The following is a 13,182-nucleotide window of genomic DNA, read 5'->3' as shown; positions in this document are numbered from 1 at the left end:
ATTGGGACTGGAGCTTGTTTGATTTGCGTCCCGTTCAACCAATCAGCGCTCTTGAGTTCAATACTTTCACATTTCCAGGTTCGGTAGAGAAGGACGGGGGCGAGTGAGGTCTTGTACTGAAGGTTTGTGTTTTGACGATATAATGGTTCTTTTTGTGTTACATTGATCTAATGTAGTTGAAATACACAGGCACTATAAAAACAAAGCAGGTACGGAGTTGTTTATGTTGTGTCTGGCTTAATGTTGTCTAGTTTACTGGCTTAGATCGTCTCTCTTGTGTTCAACCAAAATCATGGCAACATGGCGAAGTTAGCTAGCCGCTAGCTGGAGAGGCTCGTGTTGCTCTTTGTACTGACGGCTTGGTGATGTTTGATAATCCAGCTCGACTTATCGCCATGCCTTGCGCCGTATGTAGCTAGCTATCAATGTGTTTGAAAAGGGCACAACAGACATTTATTTTGATTTAACGTTAGCTACACAACGAAACTCGTATGTAACGCGTTTCCCTCCAGGCTAGCAGGCTATTCCAGTTAACGTTCGCTGACATTAACCACAATTAACGTCCGATCCTCATTAATGGTTGCTGAGTTGTTTTTTTTTTTTGGCGCTGGCTCATTTTGGATTTGTTCGGTTTCAGAGCAGCGTTACTCGGTACCAGTTCCATTACTTATCCAATTCTATATGAATTGAAATCTTCGTGTTGCTGCCCGATTACAATAGCATTAGCTTTAGCTTCAGTATAAAGCGGAGCGTTACGTTAGCTAACATAATCACTGGTTGATTGTTATCTCAGTCTCTGATTGATTCCTTCACTAATAAACACTTCAAAACGATGTGATAACTGATATTATTATAATGGTACCTTAACTGTTCAGTGTTTTTTATGCTTATAATTGACGTTACAGCGCATCTAAGGTTAACACAGCTATATGGTTAAACGTCAGTCTCAACGATTAAATGACAGAGTGGAGTAGTGATCAAAATGAGTGTGTTTTATAGCACTGCTATCACGGTGCCTTTTTAATATTACATCTCTGCATTACCACTAAGCAGACAGAGCGCAGCAGCTGTTTGGTCCGTGCTTTTTTAGTTCCGCCTATCAACACGCCCTTTCCCCAATAACTATAAGCCCCGTAGCTAATAAATACCAGCGAGTGCCACTGCTCTGCCAGTTCTTCTCGCCAGTTCACCTCCAAGTCTTGACTATCCGGATCTTCATCGCACACCCTGTTATTGTCTAATTTCCTTTCCCCTGTTACGATGCTGACAGACTACTACAGCTCACAGGAGCCAGTTTTCTGCTTCTTGCTCCCTGCTGCTGCCGACTGCTACTTGGACCCAGGTGTCAATTCCACTGTCAGAAGACCATGGAGACAGAAATTGAACAGCAAGAAGAGAGTTCATTCAGTGGAACAGAAACAAACGGTAAAGAGCAGTGCTTCTTTACATTATTGGTCATGTGTTCATAATGCATAAGTTTCTTAGACTGATCAATCTGTTTACATCAATCATATGTTTTAACTAATTGAATAATAGCAATGGCAGTGATGCTGTAGCTGATTACTTACAGGCTGATTGTAGAAAAGACCAAATTATTGAAATATTTAAAGCTAAATGTTCTGAATTATGCACAAAAGTTAAGAACCTCAGTCACTGCCTCTTTCAAAAAATGTTTTTTCTTTGACAGGCTTGTGATTTTGTGATTCTCAGCTTCCTAAGGTCTTTTAGATTATTCAGTTTTATATTGTGAAAGGTGGTCTGTGCATGGTTATCAGTGTGCATTTTCTATCTCTTTATGCCAGGTAAGCGCCCTGCTGAGGATGCAGATGAGCAGAAATCATTCAAGCGCTCCAGGAACTCAGACGAGATGGTTGAGCTTCGCATTCTCCTGCAGAGCAAAGTAAATCAGCTGTTTCATGTTTAATACTTTACATGATTATTTGTTCTAAGACTGCAGATTTATTGTACTCATTGTATATTTTATGGATTTCATTTAGTTGCCTTAATCATATCTTTGCCTTTTGAATAATTAATTTCTACCCTTTATTTGTGACATTCATTGTCATTTTACTTTTCTCAAAAATATTCTTTTGCCAATTGTTTGTAAATTACATTTTCATAGTTCACTTTTTAAAATTTACTTTATATTTTCAATTTATTAAAATATCCTGTGTATTCTCAGAATGCAGGAGCAGTAATTGGAAAGGGTGGCAAAAACATCAAAGCCCTTCGTACAGACGTGAGTACATCTATTTCGTACACCTTGAATTTTTATTTTGTTGAATTTTTTTTTTTCCTATTGTTTTTTTTCTCCACTTGTGATCAACCTCTTTTAACTACCAAACCTCTATGGGGCATTATAAAAAATAAAATAAAATAACCTGGATAACAGATGAAAAATGAAATTGAAAACGTACATTTTTGTGTTTGGCAATGTTTTTTCTGTGTAAATAAGGGGTGTGGTTATTTGATGCATGTGTTGCTGTTCTTTTCATGAGATTTTATGACAAGCCCTTTGGGGTTCGTTTTATCCTTTTTTCTTCTTACATGAACATCATGTGATTGTCTCAGCTAAACTGGCCCTAGGCACAAATTCATGTCCATTTATTTCACCATAATGATAATTTAAAGTAACCGTACCGTTGTAGCTGCACTGATGCTCTTGTTAATTTAAATTTATGGGCACAGTGTGGTGTTCATGAAATCACCTGCAGTGCCAGATAAAATTTGTTTCACTGTTAGGGCAACCTCGCAAATTTTTAATTCATTCAGTGTCATTGCCTCTTTCTCTAGCCCTCCAAATTTGTTCTACCCCTCTTTCTCACTGTCTCTAGTCTGTTCCCAAACATTGAACTCTTCATGTTCTTAATATGCCATTACCCATTTTCCAGTGTCACCTTTTCTCTCTTTGACAAACCAATCTCTGAGAGAATCAAATTAAAGTCACATTTGAACAGTGTAGAGCCTGTATATTAAAAATGTATTCCTCTTCCCTCTCCCTTGTTTATTATTTTACTGTTGACTTTTTTGCCCACTTCCTCCTCTGTTGCCCATGTTCTGGATGGCCCCTCCTGCGCCTGCCCACCTGATACCCTGGTTGGCCCTGCCCATAATCGTGCCCTGTCCCTAAATGGGCGCCTTACTTGATTGACATCTGTGCTCGAATGGCCCTGGCCCCTGCCCATGCCACGCCCAGTACAATGCCAGTGTGTCAGTCCCAGACAGCAGTGGGCCTGAGCGGTATGTCCCTAAGCTCCTCCCTCTCACTGCCTGACTACAAGTCAAACAAACAAGAAGAGATGAATAATAAATAGTCATCCTGCCTCTGTCAAGTCACTGTATTTTAACCTACCTGTTCTCACAGTATTTTAGCCTCAGTCAAAATGCCTAAATGCGTTCATGTCCAAATGTGCCTGTTGAGCCTGTAAAAACCATATCAGCATCCTTTATATGCAGTTTTTAAAGTCATATCAACATTGAAACCTAGGCTGGTGTTGTCAGGGTTTTTCCACAATCTGCCACTGTCTTTTTAAGTCTTTGCTATAGTCTGTGCTTTTTCTCCTTTTTTATAATTTCATTGGTGTTTAGACATCATCTTTATCTTTTGCGTTTTCACCCTCCCCACCCCCACCTAGAGCGGATATACTGCTGTTACTGTTTTTTGTTAGTTTCATGAGCTCATCTGCTTCTCTCAGCATCCCATTCTTTTCTTGTGAAGTCATAATTATATTGATAGGGTCATGTGCGTGCAAGCGTGTATCTGTGTGTGCTTTTTCTTTCCTGCTTTGTCTGACCTTGATTATTGACTGTTGCAGCTATTGAAAGTACAGATCATCCCTGTCCCGCTCATGTTTGTATTCTTTGGTTTTATGTTTGTTTCTCCCATCCCCTTTAAAAGCATCATCTCCAGTGGTGGCAAACTTCATTTTCCATGGTATAATCTGCTTTTTTACTCTTCCTCCGCTGTCTGCCATTCTACCTCCATGTGCAAACTGTGCTTATGTTTTCTTGATCAGTAAATTCATTATTTTTTTTTAATTTTTTTATGCCACTAGGTGGGTGCAGACAACAAAATTTAATGTACAATTTGTTGGCCAAATTAAGCATCAAAATCATTGACCCCCTTGCAAGCAATAGAAATATTAGAGGATTCATATGTTCTTTTTATTGATTGATTGATTGATTTCATTCTTGATGTTTTAAAGTTATCTTGGGCACCTTATTTGGGATCTCTAGTCAGTCATTGTGGTGTGCATCCACCAAACTATGCCTTAGGAGTTCTATCTAGCACAATTGGTGCTTATTTCTGCCAGATCCTCTTCAGATGTCACCCTTCCTCCGTCTTGCCCCTTCAGTGGTCACCAAATGCAGTCACTTTTCTTTGGGTCCCTTTTTTTTTGTCTCTTTTCTTCTTTTCTACTGACAAAAGATGGTTTGCTTTTTATTGCATTGTTTGGGAACCAGCTTTTTGCCAGTTACAGTGTTGAGTTGTCAGTGACTCTAGCATGTAAAGGTTATTAAACACTGGATCTCAACAGTTCATTTAGCTATGTTAACCTTAGGAGAGAGTTGGTTAAATGGGATTTCATTGATTTTTCTATTGGGTGAGGGAAAAACGTGGGTGTCATGAATTTTCTGATCTGAAATGTTGTTCCTTCCCTTCTGGGATGCCTTGCTGGCACCCCCAACCCCACCCTCACTGTGTGGCTGTGATCTGCCTTATCGTTGGTGGGTGAAATATGAAGCATCCTGAGTATCAGTGCCGATATCGAGACAGTTGGAGAAATCCTGCTCAAGATTATCCCAACACTGGAAGAGGTACAGCCCTTTTAAACTTATTTTCTGTCTCTTCTTAAGTATAGTTGAACCAAATGAACTAAACTATTTATTTGGTGATAAGGGGGAATAAAATGGTAAATGTTGGCAGTTTTCATCAAACCATTATAAATGTTAATTATTTTGCAGAGATGTTTTTCAGCTCAAATAAGGGTTGCCATACTTTGGTTTTATAAAAAAATTTAAGTATGGCAGGTTTGGTCTTTCAGAGAACTAAATTGATTGTATCCTACTATTAACCTGCTCAATTTTCCCCTCAGTACCAGCAGTACAATGGTATGGATTTTGACTGTGAGCTGCGTCTGCTGATCCACCAGAGCCTGGCTGGCTCAATCATCGGGGTGAAGGGAGCCAAGATCAAGGAGCTCCGGGAGGTATGTTGATACAAAGAATGGGGCACGTTTTTGCATTTAATAAGTCAACTGCAAAGCTGCCCACAGATTAAATTGAGTAATTGAATTCTCTTATACACATATATACACACATATATATATATATATATATATATATATATATATATATATTTATTATTATTATTATTATTTTTTAATTAATCTTTTATCTTATGTTTTTTTCATTGAATTCTTACTTACATTCTTCTAGCTCAATTTTTTATGTCCTCCAACACTTAAAATACCTTAAAGTTATGAAAATGCTGTAAATTACATTATTATAATTTAAATGTGAAATACTTTTTTTTCCCACATTGCATCATGTGGTAGCGTTGTCTTTTTTTTTGGTACCTTCTCATGTGTGTCTGTGTATTCAGAACACAAAGACCAGCATCAAGCTGTTTCAGGAGTGTTGTCCCCAGTCGACAGACCGGGTGGTGCTGGTTGGTGGTAAAACTGAGAGGGTGGTGGAGTGTATCAAGACTATGCTGGAACTCATCTCTGAAGTAAGAATCTTTTACAGTGTTTGTGAACTATTTTTGTGGTTTGTCATATTTTATTCAAGATTTGCAAAGCTTTGAAGCCAATGATTACATTTGTTATTCTAATTAAATATAGTAGGATTTTTTTTGTTGTTTAGCGCAATTCATGCAAATGTTCCATTTGATTTAGAATTTTTCTGGCAATGCATGAGATTATTTAATGCCTCTTGATAAAGATTTTACATGCAACTTTATTGATGTTCTGTGAGTCAGTGCGTATTATTTATCTTTATTCTTGTGAACAGTGAGTTTCAAGTAATCTTGGGCAGGTCAATAGATCTTCCTCTGTCTCACTTTTTCAGGCTCCCATAAAAGGCCGTGCACAGCCATACGATCCTAACTTCTATGATGAAACATATGAATATGGTGGTTTCACAATGATGTTTGAAGAGAGGGGGGGCAGCCGCAGGCTTATGGGAGGTTTCCCCATGCGTGGCAGCAGGTCCAGCGGTGGAGATCGTGGGTTTGACCGCATGCCCTCTAGCAGAGGGGGACGGGGACCCATGCCTCCCTCCCGCCGGGATTACGATGAGATGAGCCCCCGCCGAGGTCCTCCTCCTCCTCACCCAAGTAGGGTTGGCAGGGGTAGTGGCCGGGGACGGAACATGCCCATGGGACATCCACACAGAGGGGGGTAAGAGATGGACATAAATAGCAGTTTTTCTTTTTCTTTTGCTCATTCAAATTTGAGTCCTGTTATAAAGAGTGGCCACTTGAGTTTGTTGGTTTTTAACTTCTTTTCTTTCAAACAAGTCTTGCATTATGATACGCATGTTTTAATACAGGTTAATATATTGTAAGCATTCTTTGTTATAATGACACCATAGTGCCAAATGATTGCATGACTCCACTTATCAGATTGAAGTTGAGTCATTTACTTCCATTAACCTCTTGACTTTGAAGTGTTTGATATTATAGGTAGTACAAGCCTCTGTTGTCCTACTGGAGCATATGCTTTTTCCCGCCTGCATCTGCTTATATAAATCTTCAGGTTCTTACTTTCCATTTAGGTGTATTCACCAGATGTGCACAACATTGTTCATAGGATAATTTGATTTACCAGTGTCTGTGTCTGCACTCCTTTTAAAACATTTGTATTCATGGTTATCATTCCATTTATTGTATGTGCTCATCACTGTTTGTCTGGGTCTGTTTGTGTGTCTTTTTTCTCATTTCCATCTTGCCCACAGAGATGATCGTTACTATGACTCGTACCGTGGCTCAGATGACAGGTCAAAGTAAGTTACTGTCCCCAAACCTCTGGCTAAACCTGTTCTTACAGACTTAAAGGGATACTTTGACATTCTATTTTATATTATTTGCACTTGCCATAATGCAGGTAGGTGTTATATAGTGGTAATTTACTGAAAGCGTGCATTCCTCATTAATACCACTGGGTGATACTTCTTGTAAAGTGTTTTTACCCTTTGGTGTGTGTGAGTGAAAAGGCATATACTAACACTGACATGTGTTCAGCATAAATTCCATTCACAGTTGTGACAAGTAATTGGCCATGATAAATTCGAATGAAGTTGAAAGTGTTGAGGTATCCCTACATGTCCCATTTTCCCTTCTTTCCTTCTGTTGTTGTTTTTGAGTATGCCTGGTTATCCACTTCTCATAACTCATGAAAAAAATAAACTTTTGCCCTCCTTAACCGTCAGTACTAATTGCCACCTTACAGCCATCCATTGCTCTACAGTCTGCCTGCCTGTATTGCGCTAGCCTAAATAAGTCCCTAACCTTGATCTCTATTCACACTGACTTACTTGAAGCGCTTTGTAGGTAAACGCAGTAATTTTGAATGACTTCCTCTTTACTGTGTTAATAACCCATCCAATTTTCTGATCACACCTATTATTTCTCAGATTGAGAGAATGTAGTGGTGGTGGTGTATATGAGGGTCATGTGCAGACGTGCAAACATTTGTCAGAACAGCATATGATTTTACATGCTGGCTTTTAATTAAAGAATTTTTTTCTTAAATGTATAGCTCCACCTGAATACCACGTTTTGGCAGACGTACATTGTGGTGCATTCACCTACAGATAGAAGTGTCAGTATCTGGCCTCTCAGGAAATGTTAGTTTTGGTAGTGTGTCGTATTTGCCACCATGAGACACACCTAAAGTGGTGGTAGTTTGTTTTTATATATTGTATCATTAAAGTAGCGTCATAGAGCATTAGGTAAACCAGAATCATCAGCTTGTCCTTCATTTCTGTTAAAGATGCATCATGAAGTGGAGTAATAAACAAATATTTCCTCTGGTATCCAGACTGCATTGACAGGCCACTGCCTGGTTATGGATAAGTCAAAAGATATCTGTCTAAAGTTGAATCTCTGTCAACTTTCCCCTGTAGCGTGGCTGGTGATTTTAGAATCTGTTGAGCTCAGTGGGGGGCACAGGGCTGCAAAGCCAGGTTTCATTTCACAATGAATAGCAGCCATCACCGACAGATTTTTGAAACTGTATGTGTGACTAGCCTGTTAGCATGTCCATTTTAAGTTTAATTTCATGCATCCCTCTGACAGGAGGGATGCATGCAGATCCCAGATTTTTCTGGGATTCAGTAAATTATTTTGTTTAGCTGTTCAAATAAATCCTAAAATGGTTATGCCTGCCCCCCAATAAACAGAATAATACTATCATGACCTGGCATCAGTCTGGATTACAGAGAAATTAAAACTCATAAAAATGTCCTAATACATGGTGTGGAAAATATCAGCATAGGACACTTGTTATAACAGGTCAATTTTTTTTAACATTATTTGTGATCATTCATCATAACCTATGACGTCAATATGGGAAAAGGCACTCAATCCAAAGCAATGAGTGATATTATGTTAAGGCTGTAGTTACATTATGTTGACATCGGTGCATGTATTTTCTTCAGGAACAGCAAATAAACCCAAACACATTTCTTCAGCCTTTATTTGAGCTCAGTTTTGGGGAAGAAGCAGCAGCCTTTGGCTCTAATCATCATCACCACCACCTGTCACTCCTCTCACCATAACACTGTCAGAGCTGTTCCTGTTACTGTGTGGGAAGATGGCTGAGAGGAAATGTGTTTATACTGTAATCTTGCTCAGCGTGTGTGTGCAGTTTGACCTAGACCAGAAATTTTCTTTGGAATGTTGTCAAGAATTTTTTCTAAGAATTTTCTTTTTTCTCTCCCACCCACATCTCTCTTTCTCTCTCTGCCCCTCCACCTATCTTCCTCCATTTATGGCATGCTTTCGTCACCAGTGACAGAAGAGGCAGACCAGATCGCTATAGCGATAACATGGTTAGTGACCCTTTACTAAATGCATGAAACTCGAATGGTGCCACAACCTTCAGACTGGCATACTGGTTGGTCCTAACACTAGACAATATGCTGTGATTGTGTATTGTGTTGTCACGATAATAGTGTTTTATTGGCAATACAAGCATAGTTTGGTCATTTGTGCAATGTTAGTGTGCACACTTGGCCCTGTCCATGCTTCCAAGCTAGTTTTGGCATGGGGTAAACCATCCCACCAAATGACCATAATCGCCACAGCTGGAGACACCCCATAATAATCAGCTGTAATTGCCCTCTTACTGTGTACTTTTCACGGTCCGCCTGTTTTTCCTGCAAAGAGAGGGAGGATGTTGGGGGTGGAGAGGGTTGGGGTGGCCATGGTTGGTTGCTAGGCAATAATAACGCTTTGTTGACAGACTGGAAGGTCTCTCTCCTTCCCTCTCTCTCTCTCTCTCTCTCTCTCTGAGAGCTGGCAGGATACTGCCTGCCGTTGCTCAGCAACAGCTTTTTGAATTGCCTGTTGCCCTGGTGACAGCAGCAGCTGAATAGCAGGTGAAAATGGGGGCTGATGGAGATGCAAGGAGAAACGGGAAGGAAGGAGGGAGAGAATGAGGAGGAGGAGTCTGGTTTATGGATGAAAACTGGGTGGCTAGTTGAGTGTACTCCATGGATGAGGCTGCTGCATCATACATACATTTATGCTTACAATCCTCTGTCCATTTATCTGGGATCTGTAGAAAGATGAAAGGAATTGGCTGTACCGTACATAACTCGTTTCTCTTTTTATTTTACAGAGTGGAGGAGGATATGGTAAGTGCTGAACCCCATGTATGTGGAATTATATGGATGTGGTTTTAGGCTTGCTAATGTACTTGATTGTGAGCTAAGGTATATGTCTCAGCATTGTTTGCAATATACTGTTGTGTCAAGCATTTTATCTGAATGTAGTTCTCATAAGTAAATTTGTACTGTTTAATTAAAAAGACATTCAAACTAACTAAGGTTCTTTGGCTAATGGTCTTCACAAGCATTATTTTTTTATTTAAATTTTAGTGGATGGACATTTACTTAAATATTTGAATACTGGATGCGGAGAATTATATTATTCACTAGCTTTTTTTTTTTTTTCCCCAGAGGATGTGTTGCAACATGTATGACCACTCACGTTTTAGGGATCGGAATAGAAATTAATAGTTTGTTTACAAAAACCACAGAAATAACTTGTCAATGTTTTATCACTGAGCCATTGTTGCTTTTTTCCACGGCAGACAACAGTTCCTCCTGGGACAGCTACCAGTCCGGTGAGTTTCAACACCTTTTAAATGATCAGGCTCATTGAAAGAATTTGCTGAACCATAACGATGGCAGCAGATTTTTGTGCTGTGCTTACTGTCCCTATGTTTTTGTTTTTCCTTGGTCTTCACATTTCTCCTCCACCTTGCCCTCAGGTGGACGTGGCTCCTATAATGATATGGGTGGGCCTGTCATCACCACACAAGTGACGATCCCTAAAGATGTGAGTAAATCACAGGAACATAAAAATAAGATTCTTTCAGACTGAATTTGAACCCACATCGCCATATGTGATCACATTATTGTTAAATCTCATGTGCATATCCATTATTTGTGCAGCAGCTAAGTTAGCACATTCACCCACAAAGTAGTAGTGTCTCTGTGAAAACAAAGAAAATAAAAATGTCTGAAGTGTTATTCGTATTTTCACATTTTACACACAGCGTTAAGACACCACCAATATTTGAAACTATATTTTGTGAAGATGTGTCAGTTATGCTTTTCTCTCATATGGTCTCTCAATTAGCTGTTTGCCTTCCAAATTTTTAAGTCAGCCAAGTGCAACCCCACTGCCTAAAATAATTCTCTGCCTGCTTGCTTTTTCTTTCTTCCCCCCACCCCTTTCTTTCTCTCCTCGGTACCCCACTGACAGCTGGCTGGCTCCATCATTGGTAAGGGAGGCCAACGAATCAAACAAATTCGCCACGAATCTGGAGCCTCCATCAAGATTGATGAACCTCTGGAAGGCTCTGAGGACCGAATTATCACTATAACTGGCACCCAGGACCAGATCCAGAATGCTCAGTACCTTCTACAGAACAGGCAAGTTCTGACATGGCTTCACGGTTATAAACTGACTTGTGTAGAAATAGTAGAAATCCTTCATCAGCAACATAGTTGTAGACAAACCATTTTGAACCTATCAAATTATGCCAGTCACTCTACTAGCTTGGCTTCTTAGAGTGCAAAACTTTGAAAACTTGTGCAGCTTAAAGTTTGGAACAACCCATCTTAGAAAGTACAGTCTTGTAAAGTCATGCAAGCTAAGAACAGCAAAACCTTAAAAAAATACTTTCTTTCTTTACCACTGTTACACTTCACTTAACCGCACACATAGATTTTTGTTTTTAAGATTGCAAATACATAAATATGTTTTTCAGTTACCTCTTATGACCATGTAATGCTGGGTTATGCATTCCTCTTGCCTGCTGTCTCTTTTTCACTAACCCCTTCCTTTCTTCCCCACGCAACCTGCAACTAGTTCAAACCTTCCTCTTACATGAAATGGCTGTGAAGGAGTAGGCAAAATGAATAGTTGTACATATTGCATAGCATATTTAAAAGGGTTAGTGTAACTGACGTTTATTTCAATATTAGTGGTAGAAGGAAAAAAAACTCTTATTTTCCATCTAAGCCGTTTCACTGTGAAGCAGGGAGTGGATTGATTCTTCCCCTGGCTGCTGCTGTGTGGAAGACTAGTGATTTTGTTGTTTTTAGTTAGATAAACCGACAACAAATCACAGTCTGCCAAACAGCACGGGCTCCTCCTCTTCTGTCTTCCTTGGCAACCAGTAGGCACGTATAATACACACTACTTCCTGTTGATGCTATCCAAGCTTAGCCCGAATGCTAATACAGCTGTAGACCTGCTGCCACTGTCTGATTAGTAGTGTAGTGTTGCCATGGTAACTAACCCTGCCTTCGTCTTCCTTCCTCTCCTTCCCCTTCAGTGTGCTGCACCTGCTTGGACACAAGGACTAACCACACTCCTCTTTTCCCTCCACCTTCACTTCCATCCTCTCCTTGACCATTTACATCCCGTCTTCTTCCTCATCCTCTCTTTCTTTCTCTGTCTGTCTCTCTTCCCACTCTGCCTCCCCATCCTTTTCATCCGCCCACAGTTGCATAGCTATATATTTACACTGTCACATAGCTACGAGTTGCATTTTTATTCCTGTGTATTTTATTTATTCTTCCACTCTTTCTATTTCAGCGTGAAGCAATACTCTGGTCATTTGCTGTAGACCCAGGAGACTCAGATTGCTCCCCTCCCCCCAACCTTTCTGACCCTGTCTGACACATCCCCTTCAGACTCTATTCTGGATTGTGGGTGTTGTTTTTTTGAATTTTATTTTTGTATTTTTAATGAAACAAATGTCAACATTCCTGTGCATAAAAGCAAATGTGGATGTTCTGCATTTCTAAGAGTGTAGTTCATGATTTTGTCATACACTTTGCTTTTTTTCTAACACATCTATCAAAATATTCTTCAGTCTCCTGACAGACAAAAATAAACATAACCTTTATTTTTTGAGGATTTTCTTTTTTATGACTTGTATGTGAACGTTTGTGTCTCCAGTTTAAATCTGTCCTGTGTGTGTACTTGTGCATGTCAGCGTGTGTGGGTCTTCAGTCATTCACTCTACATTACCGCCCTGTGCACCATGCAGAATGTAAGCTATGTTTGTCCCTCATATTGAACCATGTATGGTTTTTTGTTTTTGTTCTAGATGGCAGAAATTTTACCCTTCAGGATAGATTTTGGCATTTTCAGTTGGGACTCTTGTGCACACCAGATACAGGATGACTAATTTCTAAGAATATTTGTGGTAGTTGTGTGAAAAAATAAAACATTAGAGTAATTCTACACAAATAGAAACTTGTAGCGATGAACTTATTACATTTTATTGGAGATTTGACAAATTATATTGAATTTATCTTATTTTGTCCCTGCAATTCCCTGTGCTCTACACTTGTTTGCTCTCCATGCTGTAGACTTTACATTGTCAAATTATAAAATGAATAAAATGATGCCACTTTTTACTGAATCACTTT

The 13,182-nt window shown here is 39.5% G+C and overlaps 1 protein-coding gene across 1 annotated transcript; it reads left to right on the top strand.

Annotated features, from left to right (window-relative positions):
* The first annotated feature begins 64 nt into the window (after positions 1-64).
* Positions 65-13,175, top strand: hnrnpk (heterogeneous nuclear ribonucleoprotein K). Its single transcript, XM_026320741.1, has 16 exons — positions 65-122; positions 1,271-1,425; positions 1,803-1,900; positions 2,183-2,239; positions 3,197-3,240; positions 4,746-4,818; positions 5,097-5,210; positions 5,606-5,734; positions 6,073-6,404; positions 6,961-7,008; positions 9,018-9,057; positions 9,849-9,864; positions 10,323-10,355; positions 10,503-10,570; positions 11,000-11,169; positions 12,341-13,175. The coding sequence occupies exons 2-16, from the start codon at positions 1,368-1,370 to the stop codon at positions 12,369-12,371; spliced, it is 1,311 nt and encodes a 436-aa protein (XP_026176526.1). The 5' UTR covers positions 65-122; positions 1,271-1,367; the 3' UTR covers positions 12,372-13,175.
* The last annotated feature ends 7 nt before the right edge of the window (positions 13,176-13,182 follow it).

This window comes from Mastacembelus armatus, chromosome 9, assembly GCF_900324485.2.
Source record: "Mastacembelus armatus chromosome 9, fMasArm1.2, whole genome shotgun sequence".
Lineage (NCBI taxonomy): Eukaryota > Metazoa > Chordata > Actinopteri > Synbranchiformes > Mastacembelidae > Mastacembelus > Mastacembelus armatus.
The sequence above is the reverse complement of the archived record's forward strand: the minus strand, read 5'-3'. Positions and strand labels throughout refer to the sequence as shown.